The sequence below is a fragment of the Aegilops tauschii genome, chromosome 6 (genome assembly GCF_002575655.3).
Source record: "Aegilops tauschii subsp. strangulata cultivar AL8/78 chromosome 6, Aet v6.0, whole genome shotgun sequence".
NCBI lineage: Eukaryota > Viridiplantae > Streptophyta > Magnoliopsida > Poales > Poaceae > Aegilops > Aegilops tauschii.
Window position 1 is genome coordinate 420,224,896 of NC_053040.3, and position 18,883 is coordinate 420,243,778.

Sequence of the window (18,883 nt, forward strand, 5' to 3'; positions counted from 1 at the left end):
TACAAAGACTTATATTTAGGAACGGAGGGAGTACGTGTTAAAAGGTTTGCAATTGGTGCGTGATTTTTTCATGTTGAATACGACCAACAATCACTGATTCAAAACTCAGAAAGTACTCAATGCTAGACGGTTTTTAACACTATCATAGTATCATAAAACACGGGACGAAGGGAGTACATATTATTGATAAAGAAAAGATATAACTTTCGTCGTACTAAAAATAAGGAATCTTCAGGAATTATCTCTTCATACACTGAAAATGATAAATGCTGCTACCTGCTCTCGTACTCATACTCCCGTTCTTTGACTGAGCAGTGACTATCAGAACATCAGTGAGTTGAAATCCAGAACACTATCATGCGGAAGTGAACGTTTGGCTCTTGGGTGTAATTACAGCCGATTTTTTTTAAATAGTAATTTGTAAGAAAGTCAAAAAAATCCGAAACTTTTTGCAAACAAAGTAGACTATTGTTGCACTCATAAAATCTTTCGCGAAGAAATGACTTTCATGTGGTTGTGGACGTAAAAAACAGATTTGTCGCTGTATACGAGGTACTGTTCACGCTATATGTCCTGGGCAATTTGTCATTTTTGTCAGAATTTTGTCAGAGAATATTTAGTTACAGAATATTTTTGTACGACAGAGACAGCTCAAGTTTGTTGGGTAAAAGTTTTGGAACATTTTGACTTTTTCTGAATTTTTTAAAAATAAAATCACTTATCAGGTGTAATTACCACCATGTTCAAAGGGTATTTTCCCCGATATGTATCTCTTCCACCAACGACTTTGCAAGTAAAAGCATGCATGGTTGGAACCTGAAACTGTCCGTTTTCTGCTACTCTGATCGCAGCAGAATACAGCTCTGTAAGATTTCTCCCGCGTCTGGAAACTGTGGAAACCAGGAGGCAGCAGTGAAAAAGCATTCCATGTAGGGGTGCAGGCGGCGGCCCGCTTCCTGTCTGCTAGCATCGAGATCTTCCATTAGAGGAGTTTAGCTTCTATTTCCTTGATGGCAGTCTTAGCTTGGCATCGATGAATGATTTTTATCTGTGCGAAGGTTTTTTGGGGGTGGATCTGTAGTTCCATTAGCTCGGTGATGAAACAGTTTAGCCACTGCTCTTCTTTCACAGTCCTGTTTTAACAATAAAATGGAAAGAACCATATTAAGATTCTATGTGAACCTGTGTAGGCACGGACTACCATTGACAGTAATTATAATCAAGTACGTATTAACTAAGATGAAATACAGCATATCAAGAGGAGCTCAGCCAGCAAAAGGGAAGCTCTACTCAGAACATTTATTACCTTAAACATATTTAGCTGAAAATTTCTTCCAGCGTTCATTCTCCTGAGCTTCAAGTAAGTGTATGCAAAACTCAACTGATCACGTGACGTGAAACGGTTGACCTCATTGAACCAAAGGCATGAAAATAAATTAGACATTGGTGTATGGGCACGTACGATGAAAGATCCTTCGGGCACATCTGCAAAATTGTTATACACTCGATCAACTCATTTACTCATAGGAGAATTTATCAAACATAAGTAAATGCTACTTACAACTCGGTAGAACAGGATCGTGGCCAGAGGCATTAAACTTCACAAGGCCGTCAGACTGATAAAAGTAAAATTGCTCGTCGATAGCAGTGTGATTGTACTTGTTTAAGCGCTTGTTCTGAAGCACCTCCTCCCAGACACAGGTGCGATCATAGTGCACTGAAATGGCGTACTCTGCTTTCTTTCTCCATAAGAAATACTCAATGATAAGCATTGGATCAGCATGAAGACGCAATTTGCTATCCAACCAGATGGAGTACCTAACAGGTAAAATGTGTTATGTTAGCCATGGAGAAGAAAATGCATGTAGTGGTAATATGTATAGGAAAATACATATATGTGCCAGTTAAAAGAAAACTAGGAGTAATAAAAACTAAGATCCTAAACTACATTAGTAGTTGATGAGATGACATGCATCAGCAATCAACCAGCTAATAAGTAGTAACGAACTAACTCCGCGTGCTTTAGAATTTATATAATTTTATTCTGCGGGAGTATAGAGTACTATACAGAATCTCCATGCAACTAGATATCATGGACAAATACATCAGCAAAAAACTTACAAGGCAGATGGGAAGAGTCGGTGAGCCAGAAGTTTTGGCACCTTTCCTGCTCTCCGCATATCTTTGTAGGGTAAATTCTTAACTACAACAATTCTCCAAAGACCAATGGATCCATTTTCATCAGGGATGTGTCCTTCAGAGGAAAGGGTTGTCAACGTTAGCTCATCCAGGAACATGATGAAGCACACATTCTTCTTAGAGTATGAGCCAATCTGTGAGATTTTTAAACTGGTAAATGATAATGTTTCTGAAACAGTGTAATAAAGAGAGAAAAGCATGCAATCACCATGGGATTGAAAAAACACAAAGAGATTGCCAAGGAGGAAATGATGGTGACTTGCCATTTTGCATCTGAAAAACATGGTACTCCCTCCGTCCGAAAAAGCTTGTCCCTCAAATGGATGTATTTAGCATCAAGTTAGTGCTAGATACATCCATCTGAGAGACAAGCTTGGGACAAGTTTTTTCGGGCGGAGGAAGTACTTGTTAAGAATGCATGCACAAAAAAGGAATAAGAACATTACTCTGCTTTTAGTTGGTCTCCTTAAGTAATCAGAGCCTCCAAAAATGCATGATGAAACCACCACACGGCAGGTAGCCATATAAGCCCTGTCATGTTCATCCAAATCAAATCCACTACTAGGATAACCCTCTGGACCTTCTACGAAACCACAGTGAAGACTTTGGTTTTTTGCATAATATGTTTCCTCTCTTTCCTGAAGACTCTGGTGCCCAGCAAACAATGGTTCAAAAATCCCATTACCAATCAAATGTCCCTCAGTCAAGATATACTTCAACAAAAACTGTGTAAAATTGTTGTAGTCAGCAGGCTCCACAAGATTGTCAACCGACGGCAAAAACTCAATTTCACAGGGCCCATCTGCAATATTACATTCTGTATGTCAAGTTGTCAACAAACGTAACTATTATAGAACCAAGAAACATGCAAAAATTAATATCATTTACATGGTTCCATTTAGCACATAAATAGGTTAGGAAATGCCAAGTGTCAGGCTTTGTGTCAAGTTTGAGCGATGAACAGCATTAATCAAGGTAGAAAATAAGAGAGTAGATATTTTGAATGTAGAACCATGAGATCTTATCAACATGTTTGTTTCAACTGAGTACATCTAAGATAAAAATTGGATAACAGATTTATCTTACAAAGGTTTAAAATGACAATGTTTTAGGAAATCAACGTTTAGAGAGTAGATAGAGTCCAGAATATCTCTTACAACTCTTTTTCTTTCTTCCTTTGATGAAGGGTTCTGACTTGTCTATAGTCCTGACATAAAAGTAAATCTGATGATACCCGAAGGTATGCGCATATACACAAGTACATATTTATATATGGAAAATGGTAAATGTGCACTTACATAGAGATATTTTCCTTGACCGTGGTATTGCGTTTGTCTCTCTTATCCATTCCCTTTCCAACGTTCTCCCTGTTCATTGGACCTTGATGTATTGCTGCATAGCAGAACATTGTCGATTTGTGGGAACTCTGATAACATTGTCAGCCAAAGATGCATGTGTCACTCTAACAAGCATCTGAGTTACACGAAGATTCTAGATAGCGGGGTTCAGCAATATAATTCTTCTTACACGATTTTGTTTTTCTTAACTGAATTACTCAATTTTGTTGCACTTAAATCACATGATGAACAATGGATAGCTTCATAACCTGGTAAGTGACAACACAGAGAGGTGGAGACCAGTTGCAATTTATTTCATGCAATTAAGTACTCCATGTAGCACAGATTTCACCGCACATAAGAGCCAGGCATGATACAAATATTTAGCAGGTCGTACATCTATGCCTAGGCGAACAATAATCCCGTGAATTATAGCGAATGGGAGGAAGAGAACATGGATGCCACCACAAACACTGAGACGAAAAAATCGCAGTCTGTTCACCTACATTGCAGCAAAGCGCGGGGTGGTTGGGCTTGGGCAGGAGGAGAGCTTACGGTGGAATGGGAGGCTGGCGTGGGAGGAGAAGGAGAGGTAGGCGAGGGAGAGGAGCGCCAGGGCGAAGGTCGGGGGGAGGAGCAGGCGGCAACGGCGCCGCGGCCGTCGGGAATGGCGGCGGGGCCCGGCCGCGGGGGGCAGGCCGGTTGTCGGCAGGCGGTGCTCCACCATATGCCCCAGCGCGGCGCTCGCTCCGCTCCGGCGGGTCGCGGCGGCGAAATCCCCCCCTGTGCGTTTCTCTTTCGGCTGTTCCCGTCCCATGTCGTCCGCCCTGTTTCTCCCTATTTTGGGGGGCACGACAGCGTGCCCGATTTCTCGTCAACAGATATTTTCGGATACGATAATGTGCATGTAACTACTTGCTCTGATTTTCATTTGGGAAAAGCTGTATGCCCTTTTTTTTGGCACCGATAGGCACCGACGCGTCGGCCCAATTTTCGGCTGGTCTGTCGCTAGCCGCCCGATATGTGGGTGACTAACCGTACGATCCCGCACAAATCTTCTGTCCCTCCTTTGTCCTCCGCACATCTCGCAGGGAGAAAGAAAGGAGCGCAGCATGCCGCACGCCTCTGCATCTCGCTTGCCGTCTTCGCCAGTTGCAACTCACCGCCGTCATATCTCATCGTGAAAACAAAGGTCGATGCAGCTCCCCCATCATTCTCGTCCATCAACGGTAGTAGCAAAACAAATTGCCGGATGCAACTCTCCACGTTGCCGGTTCCAGCAAAAATCAACAATGCAGCTCCCCTATTCGTGTTGGTCTCATCACCGGTTCCAGCAAAAATATTGCTGGATGCAGCAAAATTGACTCATGGTTCCAGTAAAAATACTGAAGGAAATATGCCCTAGAGGCAATAATAAAGTTATTATATATTTCCTAATATCATGATAAATGTTTATTATTCATGCTAGAATTGTATTAACCGGAAACGTAATACATGTGTGAATACATAGACAAACAGAGTGTCACTAGTATGCCTCTACTTGACTAGCTCGTTGATCAAAGATGGTTAAGTTTCCTAGCCATTGACATGGGTTGTCATTTGATTAACGGGATCACATCATTAGGTGAATGATGTGATTGACTTGACCCATTCCGTTAGCTTAGCACTCGATCGTTTAGTATGTTGCTATTGCTTTCTTCATGACTTATACATGTTCCTATGACTATGAGATTATGCAACTCCCGTTTACCGGAGGAACACTTTGTGTGCTACCAAACGTCACAACGTAACTGAGTGATTATAAAGGTGATCTACAGGTGTCTCCGAAGGTACTTGTTGGGTTGGCGTATTTCGAGATTAGGATTTGTCACTCCGATCGTCGGAGAGGTATCTCTGTGTAACGCCCACGATGCGGCTATATCTCCCACGTGTCGAGGCACGACTTGGAGGCATAACCGCATTGTGGTTTTGTCGCAAGAAGGGTCATCTTCACACAATCCCATATAATGAACAAGAATGGGATAACGAGAGTTGGCTTACAATCGCCACTTCACACAATACATAAATATAATTCATACATCATCCAAAATACACACATAGACCGACTACGGTCAAATCCAAATGAAAATAAGATAACCCCAAATGCTAGATTCCCGATCGACCCAACTGGGCTCCACTATTGATCATTAGGAAAAGAAACATAGTAACGACCACGTTCCTCGTCGAACTCCCACTTGAGCTCGGTTTCGTCATCTGCATTGTCATCGTCGGCACCTGCAACTGTTTGGTAGAATCTGTGAGTCACGAGGACTCAGCAATCTCACACCCGCGAGATCAAAACTATTTAAGCTTATAGGAAAGGATGGTGTAATGAGGTGGAGCTGCAGCAGGCACTAAGCATATATAGTGGCTAACATACGCAAATGAGAGCGAGAAGAGAAGCAGCGGAATGGTCGTCAACTAGTAATGACCAAGAAGTGATCCTGAACTCCTACTTACGTCATTCATAACTCAAACCGTGTTCACTTCCCGGACTCCGCCGAGAAGAGACCATCACGGCTACACACGCGGTTGATGTATTTTAATTAAGTCAAGTGACAAGTTCTCTACAACCGGACATTAACAAATTCCCATCTGCCTCATAACCGCGGGCACGGCTTTCGAAAGATAATACCCTGCAAGGGTGTCCCAACTTAGCCCATTATAAGCTCTCACGGTCAATGAAGGATAAACCTTCTCCCGGAAAGACCCGATCAGTCTCGGAATCCCGGTTTACAAGACATTTCGACAATGGTAAAACAAGACCAGCAAAGCTGCCCGATGCGCCGACAAATCCCGATAGGAGCTGCACATATCTCGTTCTCAGGGCACACCAGATAAGTCAAGCTACGAGTAAAACCAGTCCTCGAGTTTCCCCATGGTGGCCCCGCAGGCTGCTCGGTTCGGACCAACACTCGAAGGAGCACTGGCCCGGGGGGGTTAAAATAAAGATGACCCTCGGGCTCGCGAAAACCCGGGGGAAAAGGCTTAGGTGGCAAATGGTAAAAATCAAGGTTGGGCCTTGTTGGAGGAGTTTTATTCAAGGCGAACTGTCAAGGGGGTCCCATAAATCACCCAACCGCGTAAGGAACGCAAACTCAAGGAACATAATACCGGTATGACGGAAACTAGGGCGGCAAGAGTGGAACAAAACACCAGGCATAAGGCCGAGCCTTCCATCCTTTACCATATATATAGATGCATTAAATAACTAAGAGATATTGTGATATCCCAACATATCCATGTTCCAACATGGAACCAACTTCAACTTCACCTGCAACTAGCAACGCTATAAGAAGGGCTGAGCAAAAGCGGTAACTTAGCCAAACAACGGTTTGCTAGGAAAAGGATAGTTAGAGGCTGTCATGGCAATATGGGAGTCATGATATAGCAAGTGGTAGGTGGCGCAGTATGGCAATAGAACGAACAACTAGCAAAGCAAAGATAGAAGTGATTTCGAGGGTATGGTCATCTTGCCTGCAAGGTTCTCAGAGTTGACGAAAGCTTGATCCTCGTAAGCGTACTCAACAGGTTCCTCGTTCAAGAACTCGTCTTCCGGCTCTACCCAAAACAAGAACACAAGCAACGGAACCACAATCAATCACGAGAAATGCACAAGCAACATGATGCAAAACATGTATGATATGCGAGATGTGGTATGCGATGCATATGCGTGCTCCGGAAGGAAAATGATGAACAAGGCAGTAACTTGGCAAACCAAGCATGCCACTAGAAAGATGAGACGATTTCGGTCGAAATCGATATAAAGATCACCGGAAACGGATGCATGGTTTGCAAATGGCAAGCAAAACAAGAATGACACGAATCTGCGATTAACAGCATGATAGCACTTAGAATGCAACGAGTAACAATGCTACAGCACTCCAACATAGCAACAAAGCATATGGCAGTAATCTACAGGAGATGCTTGACAAAAGATAAACACTGAGCTACGGCTAGTTCACACCACAGCAGGTTCAAACAGGCATGGCAAAAGTGCAAAAGATAACAGGTTCACAGACTTGGTGAAAATTACTGGACATGCCTGAAACAGCATCAGGCAGCAAAGTTCAGAGCACGAAATCAACATGCTACAGGAACTTAACATGACAAAACAAGGCATGTCAGTATTCTACTAAATGCATATCACAAAAGTCCCTTACTAACCATAAGCCAAGAAGGACCAGAAGATATGATGGCTACCATGTAAACATAGCAAGTTTCGTTAACAGGTTTCAGACTTTAACAGAAAACAGAGAATGACAGAAACAGACATTATAAGGGCATCTTGGTGAGCTTGATGCACTCACGACAAAGCAATGCATGACAAAAAAAGCCTACTTACAGCAAGATGGCATGTTTATGAAGCTATCCACGGCAAGAACAAATACATAGCATGGATGAAACAACTACAACAAGCTTGTCAAAATTTAATAACACGTAAACAATCTGCCAGAAATATTTTATAGCAAAAGTAGAGCAAGATTGAGTCATGCTATGGCACTCAATAATTGCAAACAAGGACATGAATGGATCAATTACAATAATATCTACAAAACACCCTTAGTGAACATCACCAAAATAAGCATGGATCTCTCTGTAGACATATGGATACATAGCAACAAAATAACAGCAGTCACAGACTTGGAGAAATCACCAAGTCCCTGAAATCAGAAACATTACAAAGCCTAGTTTGCATGCTTGTTCTAGTCACCACAGAGATCACAAAAATACATGGCATACACTTATGTAAATATGGCATGGCATACATCAAAACACATGTAGGTCTCATGCCCATAAGATGCACAGATTAAATGCAACAAAAATAACAAAACCCGAAGTTCTGATAAGTAACAGCAGATAACAGCAACTAGCACTCTTGTACCAGGGATTTGTGCATTAAGATGGACTCAAATGAACATGGCGCAATGGAACAAAATGAAGAGCATCTCGAGACGAACATTTTAACATATTACACGCATGAAACGGAGTTATATACAGAGAGTTATGATGCACTGAACATAGACATGTAATGTAAAAATGCATGGGACTAAGAGAAATTTCGGGGGAAGGAGAATAAAGTCAACCGTAGGCACTGGATCCAGATCGGGCCGAGCTCGAGCTCGCCGTGGCTCGGCTCGCCGGAGCTGGGGGAGAGGAGGCGCTGACGGAGAGAGGATGGGGCGCCGGTGAGGAGGGACGGGGAGGCGGCGCTCGGGGCCGGCCTCACCGGAGAGGTGCGGGGCGCGGCGGCGACGGGCGGAGGCGGTCGGCGGCGGCCGGACGCCGGCGCGGCGAGGCGACGCGGCGGCGGGGCGGCGGGGCCACGGCGGAGGGAGGCGAGGCGCCCGGGCGGCGGACGGGCCAGGCGGTGGCGCGGCGGGCTCGCGCGGGCCCCGGTTGGGCTCCGCGGGCCGCGGGCGTACGGGCGGTGGCGAAGTGACATGTGGCGTGCTCTGACTGGCTGCGGGCGGTTCGTCCGGCGCCGGGCGGACACGTCCGGCGGCGCGGAGGGAGCGGGGCTAGGGTTAGGGTGGTTTTTGCCCGAGATTTGGAGGGGGAGGGTATTTTTATAGGTAGAGGGAGCTAGGAGACTCCAAATGGAGTGCGGTTTTCGCCCACACGATCGTGATCGAACGACCTAGAGCATGGAAGTGACTTAGAGGGGTTTTGGGCTGGTTAGAGAGGGGTTTTGCTGCAACACAAAAAAGGACTTTGCGGTTACCCGGTTAACCGTTGGAGTACCAAACGACCTCCAAATGGAACGAAACTTGACCGGTGGTCTACCGGTGGTATACCAAGGCCACTTGACAAGCCTCAGTCCATTCCGAGAACGTTCAACACCCGCTCATGAAGAGAAACAAGAAGGGTGCACCGGAGGAGGTGGGAGTGCCGGATTGCAAAACGGACAACGGGGAAAATGCTCGGATGCATGAGACGAACACGTATGCAAATGCAATGCACATGATGACATGATATGAGATGCATGACATGAACAAAATGCAAAAACGGAAAACAAAACCCGACCACGAAGGGAATATCATAACACATAGCCGGAAATGGCAAGAGTTGGAGTTACAAATATGGAAAGTTACATCCGGGGTGTTACACTCTGGGCCCACTCGGTAATGCACATCACTATAAGCCTTGCAAGCATTGCAACTAATGAGTTAGTTGCGGGATGATGTATTACGGAACGAGTAAAGAGACTTGCCGGTAACGAGATTGAACTAGGTATTGAGATACCGACGATCGAATCTCGGGCAAGTAACATACCGATGACAAAGGGAACAACGTATGTTATTATGCGGTTTGACCGATAAAGATCTTCGTAGAATATGTGGGAGCCAATATGAGCATCCAGGTTCCGCTATTGGTTATTGACCGGAGACGTGTCTCGGTCATGTCTACATTGTTCTCGAACCCGTAGGGTCCGCACGCTTAAAGTTCGATGACGGTTTTATTATGAGTTTATGTGTTTTGATGTACCGAAGGTAGTTCGGAGTCCCGGATGAGATCGGGGACATGACGAGGAGTCTCGAAATGGTCGAGACGTAAAGATCAATATAGATGACTATATTCGGACATCGGAAAGGTTCTGAGTGATTCGGGTATTTTTGGAGTACCGGAGAGTTACGGGAATTCACGGGGAGTATATGGGCCTTATTGGGCTTTAGGGGAAAGAGAGAGGAGAGGCTGGGCGCCCCCCCAAGGCCTAGTCCGAATTGGACTAGGGGAGGGGCTGCGCCCCCTCCTTCCTTCTCTTCTCTCTCCCCTTTCCTTGACTCCTACTCCTACTACTTGGAAGGGGGGAATCCTACTCCCGGTGGGAGTAGGACTCCTCCTAGGGCGCGCCATAGAGAGGGCCGGCCCTCCCCCTCCTCCACTCCTTTATATACGGGGAGGGGGGCACCCCTTGGAGACATAACAATTGATCGTTTGATCTCTTAGCCGTGTGCGGTGCCCCCCTCCACCATAGTCCACCTCGATAATATCGTAGCGGTGCTTAGGCGAAGCCCTGCGTCGGTAGAACATCATCATCGTCACCACGCCGTCGTGCTGACGGAACTCTCCCTCAAAGCTCGGCTGGATCGGAGTTCGAGGGACGTCATCGAGCTGAACGTGTGCTGAACTCGGAGGTGCCGTGCGTTCGGTACTTGATCGGTCGGATCGTGAAGACGTACGACTACATCAACCGCGTTGTGCTAACGCTTCCGCTTTCGGTCTACGAGGGTACGTGGACAGACTCTCCCCTCTCGTTGCTATGCATCACCATGATCTTGCGTGTGCGTAGGAAATTTTTTGAAATTACTACGTTCCCCAACAAATACCTCTCTCCCCGCTACGCCTCTGTCGGTCGTAGCACCGCGCACTGCTGGTTCCAGCTCTCCGCAAAGTCGGTTGTAGCTCCCCGGAGTGCCAGTTCCAGCAAACGGCGGCGTGCCGTCGCATCTCTGGAGCAGCCGGTTCCAGCAAAAAAATTGCCGATTGCAGCAAGGACGGATGCTGGTTCCAGCATTTGGGCGTCACGGTTCCAGCTCATGGCCGAGCCGGTTCCAGCATCCCATGCTGTTGAGGAAGTAAACCTTAGAGTCACCCGCCCGGCGGGGCCGGGTTACTCATAAGGGTCATCACCTGAAGCCCGGCGCCAAGCTTGAAGACGGTGGGCCAAAGATGGGATTAAGACCCGGCCATGGCTTAAGGCCCGTAGTTACAACCGTCCTTATGGTAGAACTTGTAGTGTAAGGCAAGAATAGTTGGGAGTCTGAGCCGGACACTCTTATGAGCCGGCCGGGGCTCTCAGAAGCTGCTGGGCGTCAACCTCTCTATATAAAGGGGCGACCCGGCAGCGGTTTAGGGACAAGGAAGATCTCGTCGAGAGCCAGGTATAGCAGTTAAGCTCCCTAGTCCTCGAAACCCTAATCAATACCACCTCAACTGGACGTAGGCTTTTACCTTCACCGTAAGGGGCCGAACTAGTATAAACCCTCGTGTTCCTTGTCCCATTTAACCCCTTCAAGCTTCCTAGCGGCGATGGCTCCACGACTAAGTCCTAGCTTGAGGACATCTGCCGTGACAACTCCACGACAGTTGGCGCCCACCGTGGGGCCAGCGCACGGTGGATTTGAGTTCTTGAGGGGCAGCTTCGAAGGGCTCAAGGGATACGTTGTGGGCCGGATGACCAAGAGTCGTCGCGGCAAGCTCTACATCGACGATGCAAGCTGGGGCCCCGACGCCGGCTCAATTGAGTACGGATACCGGGTCCCCTTCGGCGGGATTCATGTTTTCATTGGCAAGATTGGTGAGCCGGGCCCTGAGCCGGATCTCTGCGCCGATCTCATGGAGACGGCTCAGCGCGCGCGACCCGCCCGGGCCCTGCCTGCCTTGAAGCATGCTTTTGTGGTATGTATCCATGGAGGGCTCTCTGGTGGATCTGGATCTGGTGATGAGATGGCCGCCGACTCTGACGGCGAATCATCCACAGATGAGTCAAACTCGTTGTATCAACTTCAAGATGGCAGGCTAATGGGTTGTTCCGATGGTGACAGTATTCCGGACCCGTTTGAGCCGCCGAGCCGGGTCGGAATCTTCATGGCCGGTGCGCAGCCTGTTCAGAACCCTGCTGCTGGGGCAGGAAACCCGGTGCCCTCGCCGGCTCAGGTGCTGATGGATCTCACGGACAAGATGACGGCCCTGTTGACCGCCGCGGTTGACCCGGCGGATCAAGCTCAGCATGACGCGGAGGTGGCGCAGTTAAAGTTAGATCTAGTGAAAGCCAAGGAGGATCTGGCAGCGGAAGGGATCAGGATGGCTGCGGAGAGGGCGGCTCTCGACGCCCAAACTCAGTTGATTCAGGCGCAGTCCTTCCGGCTCACGATGGATCAGAACGCGTCCAATGAGGTCATGAGAAGGAGGCATCAAAAGGCCCAATCTCGACTCCCTCCGGTCTACGATCCTCGAAACCTCTTCAACACGCCAGGTGCAGGGTCTAGTAACCCGCCGGGGGTCATAGTGCCCGGGTCCGGGACCCTTGTTCAGCCACAAGTGATGTGGCCTCCCCGGGTGAACCCTGCCCCGCCTCAGTATGTGCCAATACCACCGGGTCATTATGCTAACCCGCTGGAGAACATGGTCGCCGCAGCAGCACGGCTGGCGGCCCTCCCAATTGACGGCGACTCTCCGACGGCTATTGAAACCCGCCGGGTCAGGGAACTCCTTCAGACAGCGCTGGCGCAGCAAGAGGCGTACTCTTACAGCCGGGACAGGATCCACTCGACCCCTCGTCCGGGCCGGAGCCCGAGTTACCGCAGACACATGGTCTCAGCGACCGGCTCAAGTAATGTCCGACGCCATGACCCGCCCCCTGGCCATGGCCCGGCTCATAACAGAGCCTTTCACGCAGCAGACCAAGACAGAGCGCGGCAAGAGGCGGAGCAGGTGCCTCAGTTGACGGCTTACCAGACTCCCCCGGCTTATCCGACGACCTCCGTCGACGTGGGTATCCCTACCAGGACTGGAGGTGTCCCTTGTTTAGTGCCAGCTCTCCGCAATGAGCGTCTACCCAAGGACTTCAAAGGCCCTAGGAAGGTGCCTAATTACACGGCTGACCTACAACCCGCCGCCTGGATCGAAAGTTACGAGATGGCCATGGAACTGCTGGAGGTCAGTGAAGCGGCGATGGCCAAGTACTTCACCATGATGTTAGATGGGACTGCCCGCACTTGGTTGAAAGGGCTACCACCGAATTCCATTGGGTCTTGGGCTGAGCTGAAAGCCCGGTTCATCCAAAATTTCAAGGATACCTGTAGGCAGTCCATGTCAATTGTGGATTTGACTAACTGTAAGCAGCAGGAGGGCGAGTCTACGACACATTGGGTTCGCCGGGTTAAGGAGATAATACATTCATCTGATAAGATGGATGCCGGCTCTGCAGTCTTAATGTTGGAACAGAATTGTCGTTTTCTGCCCCTGAAGATGAAACTTGGGCGGCTCAAGCGTGATTGTAATGATATGGGTACGCTGATGGCGGCTCTCGTCAAGTATGCCGATTCTGATAGTACCAAGGACCCCGCTTCAGATGATGAAAGGAACAGGGAAGGGAAAGAAGAACGGCAATGGCAAGGGTCCTCAGCATAACCCGGGGAACCAAGGAGGTGGCAAGCGCAAGGCCGACGGCAGCCTAGAGTTCGTGACCAACGCCAGTTCACAGGGTAATAACCAGCGACGCAAGGGGAGGCCACCTCCCCGAGCCGGCGGGTCAGGCCCGACGCTGGAGCAGCTGTTGAATGAACCTTGTCCGAGGCACGGCTCTAGGGAGAAGCCAGCTACTCATTTATGGAAGGATTGTGCGATCATGAAAGCCTTTAAGAATTCCAATGCCTTTAATGGCAACAACGGCCCGGGCGGCGGCTCAGGCGCTGGCGGTTTTCATGGCCCGGGCGGCGGTTCAAATGCTAATCCTCAGAACGGTCAAGGGGGCTTTAATCAGCAGTCTGGCCAGGGTCGTCAACAGCAGCAGGGGGTTATCAGACCAATCCAAAGCAGCTCAGCGGTGGACAGTATCATGTATTTACCACCAGTCTGTGTAAGCGAGATCAGAAGCTTCATAAGAGGGCCGTGAATGCTGTTGAGCCGGCGGTTCCACGCTATTTACGATGGTCTGAGCAGCCTATAGTGTGGAGTAGGGAGGATCACCCTCCCCGGGTGGATAATCCGGGTCACTTGGCCTTGGTGGTGGCTCATCAGGTGGGAGGATATAAGTTCACTAAGGTGCTCATGGATGGAGGTAGCAGCATCAACATCCTCTATTATGAGACTTTCCGCCGCATGGGATTGATTGATAAGAACCTTAGCCAGTCAAACACTATTTTCCATGGGGTGGTACCTGGTAAGTCGGCTTATCCAGTCGGCAAGATCAAGTTGGAAGTGGCCTTTGGAGACGAGCACAACTACAGGGTGGAAAAATTGACCTTTGAGGTGGTCAAGATAAGAAACCCGTATCATGCCATATTCGGGCGGCCGGCTTACGCCAAGTTCATGGCACGGCCGTGTTACGTGTATTTACAGCTCAAGATGCCGGGTCTCAATGGGACCATTACGGTTCATGGCAGCCGGAAGGTGGCCTTGGAGTGTGAGGAAGGCGATGCAGCTTATGCAGAATCTGTCTGTGCAACAGAGGAGTTAAAATTCTACAAGGACAATGTTGACCCAACAGATATGACCTCTCTGAAAAAGCCAACTACGGAGCATGAGCCGGCAATGAAATTTAAGTCGGCTGATGAGACTAAACTTGTTGATTTCGTTCCAGGTGATTCATCTCAGCAGTTTAGCATCAGTGCCAATCTGGATCCAAAATAGGAAAGCGCGCTCATCGAGTTCATCCGTGAGAATAGGGACATTTTTGCATGGAAACCTTCTGACATGCCAGGTGTACCTAGAGAACTCGCTGAGCACACTCTCAATGTTGATCCGAAATTTAAGCCGGTCAGGCAATTCCTTCGGCGGTTTAATGAAGAAAGGCGGAAAGCTATTGGTGAAGAGGTGGCCCGCCTCTTGGCGGCCGGGTTTATTGTTGAAGTCTTTCACCTAGAGTGGTTAGCTAACCCGGTGCTCGTACTCAAGAAGAACGGCACCTGGCGGATGTGTGTGGACTACACGGACTTGAACAAGGCGTGTCCGGCTGATCCTTTCGCCCTTCCCCGTATTGATCAAATCATTGATGCTACGGCGGGTGGTGAGCGCCTAAGTTTCTTGGATGCTTACTCTGGATATCATCAGATTAAAATGGCAGTTAAGGACCAGGAGAAGACGGCGTTCATCACTCCCTTTGGAGCCTTCTGCTATGTGTCTATGCCCTTTGGACTCAAGAGTGCACAGGCGACTTATCAACGTTGCGTGCAGAACTGTCTTCATAACCAGATTGGGCGCAATGTTCATGCTTATGTGGATGATATTGTGGTTAAATCCAGGAAGGAGGAAACCTTGATAGATGATCTGAGGGAAACCTTTGATAATCTCCGGGTCTACAAGATGATGCTTAACCCGGCCAAGTGTGTTTGGTTTCTTGGTTTCTAACAGAGGCATTGAAGCTAACCCGGAGAAGATCAAGGCCATCACCTCCCTGGCTAAGCCGGCGTGTATAAACGACGTCCAGCGCCTGGCGGGTCGTATCGCTGCTTTAAGCCGTTTTATAAGCCGTTTGGGGGAGAAGGCCATGCCATTATATCAGTTGATGAAGAAAACTGATGACTTTGTCTGGAATGATGCAGCTAATACTGCTTTTGAGGATTTGAAGAGACAGCTGGCCGAGCCCCCAGTCCTTGCTGCTCCGGTTGACAAGGAGCCTTTATTGTTGTATGTGGCTGCTAACACACGAGCCGTCAGTGTGGCCGTGGTGGTGGAGCGCAAGGAAGAGGGTAAGGAGCATCCGGTTCAGCGGCCGGTTTATTATGTCAGCGAAGTACTCATTGAGTCCAAGCAGCGGTATCCGCATTGGCAGAAGCTTGTTTATGGTGTGTTCATGGCAAGCCGGAAGCTTAAGCATTATTTCCAGGGTCACCCCATCACTGTGGTCAGTTCTGCCCCCCTTGGAGATATCATTCAAAACAGAGAGGCCACAGGGAGAGTGGCTAAGTGGGCTATAGAGCTCGGACCTCATGGTCTGAAATACGTTCCACGCACTGCTGTTAAATCTCAGGCCTTGGTGGATTTCATCAATGATTGGACAGAGCTACAAGTGCCCGAACAAAAGCCGGATAACACATATTGGACTATTCACTTCGATGGGTCCAGGCAGTTGGAGGGCTCGGGGGCTGGAGTCGTATTGGCTTCCCCTAAAGGTGACAAGTTCCATTATGTGCTACAATTGATGTTTCCTTGCACCAACAATGCAGCTGAGTACGAGGCCTTGCTCCACGGTCTTCGGATGCCTAAGGAGATAAGCTTGAGCCGGGTAAGGTGCTTCGGCGACTCAGACTTGGTGGCTCAACAAGTGTCAGGAAAGTGGGACTCCAAGGACCCTCTCATGGCAGCTTATCGCCGCGAAGTTGATGCCATTGCTGGGCACTTTCAGGGTTACCAAGTAGAGCACATCGATCGTAGGAAGAACGAGGCGGCTGATGCTTTAAGCTGGCTGGGCTCTCAGCGAAAACCGGTGCCGCCTAATATTTTACCGGACGTCCTGCATAACCCTTCTGTTAAGTTGCCTACAGAGGAAGACTTGGCTGTCCCTGACCCGGAGGCACGACTGGTGGCGGCTCTCCACATCGTACCGGACTGGACAGTGCCCTATCTGGCTTACATGACCCGGGGAGATTTGCCTGAGGATGAAACTTTGGCCAGACAAATAACCCGGCGGTCTAAGTCGATGGTTGTTATCAATGGTGAGTTGCATCGCCGCAGTGTTACGGGAGCGTTCCAGCGTTGTGTCTCCCCTGAGGAAGGTCAAGAGATCTTGCGTGAGATTCATGAAGGGGATTGTGGCCATCACGCCGGCTCAAAGTCTCTTGTGGCCAAGGCTTTTCGTCATGGTTTTTACTGGCTGACGGCTCATGCTGATGCGGAGGACTTGGTCAGTAAATGTGATGGTTGCCAAAGGTTCTCGCGACGGGCTCATGTGCCGGCTCAGGAGCTGAGGATGATCCCAATTACTTGGCCCTTTGCGGTCTGGGGGCTGGATATGGTTGGGCCTTTTAAAAGGTCCAAGGATAAGAAGACCCACCTCTTGGTGGCAGTTGACAAATTTACCAAGTGGGTTGAAGCGGAGCCAGTTAGCAAGTGTGATGCAGCTACGGCAGTTCAGTTTATGAAAAAGGTGATCTTTCGTTTTGGCTTTCCACACAGCATTATAACTGATAATGGTACCAATCTATCCAAAGGCGCCATGGAGGAGTTTTGTCAACGAGAGCATATTCGACTTGATGTTTCATCAGTGGCTCACCCTCAATCCAATGGTCAAGCTGAGAGGGCTAATCAGGAGATTCTGAAAGGCATCAAACCCCAGCTTTTGGTCCCTTTACAACGGACGCCGGGTTGTTGGGTGGAGGAATTACCCTCCGTGTTGTGGAGCATCAACACTACTCCTAACAGGTCTACAGGTTTCACGTCTTTCTTCATGGTTTATGGAGCGGAAGCAGTCCTCCCCAGTGACATCCGTCATGACTCGCCTCGAGTGGCGGCTTATGTGGAGGTGGATAATGAACAGGCGCGCCAAGATGCTCTTGACTTGTTAGACGAACAGCGTGATGTGGCAGCAGCTCGCTCAGCGATTTACCAACAAGACCCGCGCCGTTATCATAGTCGCCGGGTTAAATCCCGGGTCTTCCAGGAAGGCGATCTGGTGCTCCGGCTCGTCCAAGATCAAACAGATGCGCACAAGCTGTCCCCGCCTTGGGAAGGGCCCTTTGTGGTCAGCAAGAATTTGCACAACGGGTCATATTACCTCATTGACATTCGGGAGCACAAAGATTCACGTAAGTCGGAGGAAGAGACCCGTCGGCCGTGGAACATAGCTCAGCTTCGGCCTTATTACACTTGAGCCACCGGCTCTCATAATGTACATATTTCTCTAAGCCATGTATATATTATGATAAGCAATAAAGCAGGACCTCTGTCCTTTTTTCTCCTTCAAAGGTGAACGTGTTGTTTTCATTACAAGATCACATGATAACTTGAAGGGGGGTCCGGCTTATGATCGTATTCGAATCTAGCCATACGCAATATAGTCACTTGGGGGCTTCCTGTTCAAACATAGGTCGTATTCGAACCAAAGAGAACATAGCTGTCGATACCCATTTGATTGGCAAAGTGCCGAGCTCATTGGGGAATTTTCTTTGATCATATCTGAATCACAGTTCAACCCCCTTTGGGAACCGACGTGGATCGTATTCGAATCAGCGTCGTTAAACAATTCTTAAGGTCATTTGGGGGCTTCCTGTTCAAACATGGGTCGTATTCGAACCAAAGAGAACATAGCTGTCGGTACCCTCTTGATTGGCATCGCCACACCCACTGGGGGCTATATGATCGCATTCAAATCCTAGCATAACCCCTTTGGGACGGGTCTCTGGTCGTATTCGAACCGGAAGCCCCTAAGTTTTTCTGATTTATAGCGAGTTCTTCTGATTATTTCAAGTATGCACGGCGGGTCTCACTTTGCCGGCTTAACTTTGATTTACAGTACTAGTCGAACACAATCGGCGTTATTAAGACTGGTAAACCGGAATTGAGGTACCAACCTTCTTACTCGGGTTATTTAAGCCGGAAGTGTGCTTGCAGGCCGGTAAGTGTGTTGTTACGGTTATATCAAG

At 48.5% G+C, this 18,883-nt stretch overlaps 1 protein-coding gene across 1 annotated transcript; it reads right to left on the reverse strand.

Moving 5' to 3' along the window:
- Positions 1–574: 574 nt before the first annotated feature.
- On the reverse strand, positions 575–4,412 carry LOC109778108 (probable hexosyltransferase MUCI70). The gene is made up of 8 exons (XM_020336660.4): positions 4,092–4,412; positions 3,498–3,591; positions 3,357–3,406; positions 2,646–3,001; positions 2,122–2,333; positions 1,562–1,818; positions 1,307–1,485; positions 575–1,133 (listed from the first exon to the last, which is right to left on the reverse strand). Exons 1-8 carry the CDS (start codon positions 4,351–4,353, stop codon positions 1,020–1,022), a joined length of 1,524 nt encoding a protein of 507 aa, XP_020192249.2. The 5' UTR covers positions 4,354–4,412; the 3' UTR covers positions 575–1,019.
- Positions 4,413–18,883: the final 14,471 nt, after the last annotated feature.

Bases quoted from the DNA above. Each gene is read 5' to 3' on its own strand.
- LOC109778108 (XM_020336660.4), bottom strand. From the start codon at position 4,353: ATGGGACGGGAACAGCCGAAAGAGAAACGCACAGGGGGGGATTTCGCC. The intron at 3,002-3,356 runs GTAAGAGATATT...GTAATATTGCAG, and splicing joins AGGAAGAAAGAAAAAGAGTT to ATGGGCCCTGTGAAATTGAG. The intron at 1,486-1,561 runs GTAAGTAGCATT...ACAATTTTGCAG, and splicing joins CGATCCTGTTCTACCGAGTT to ATGTGCCCGAAGGATCTTTC.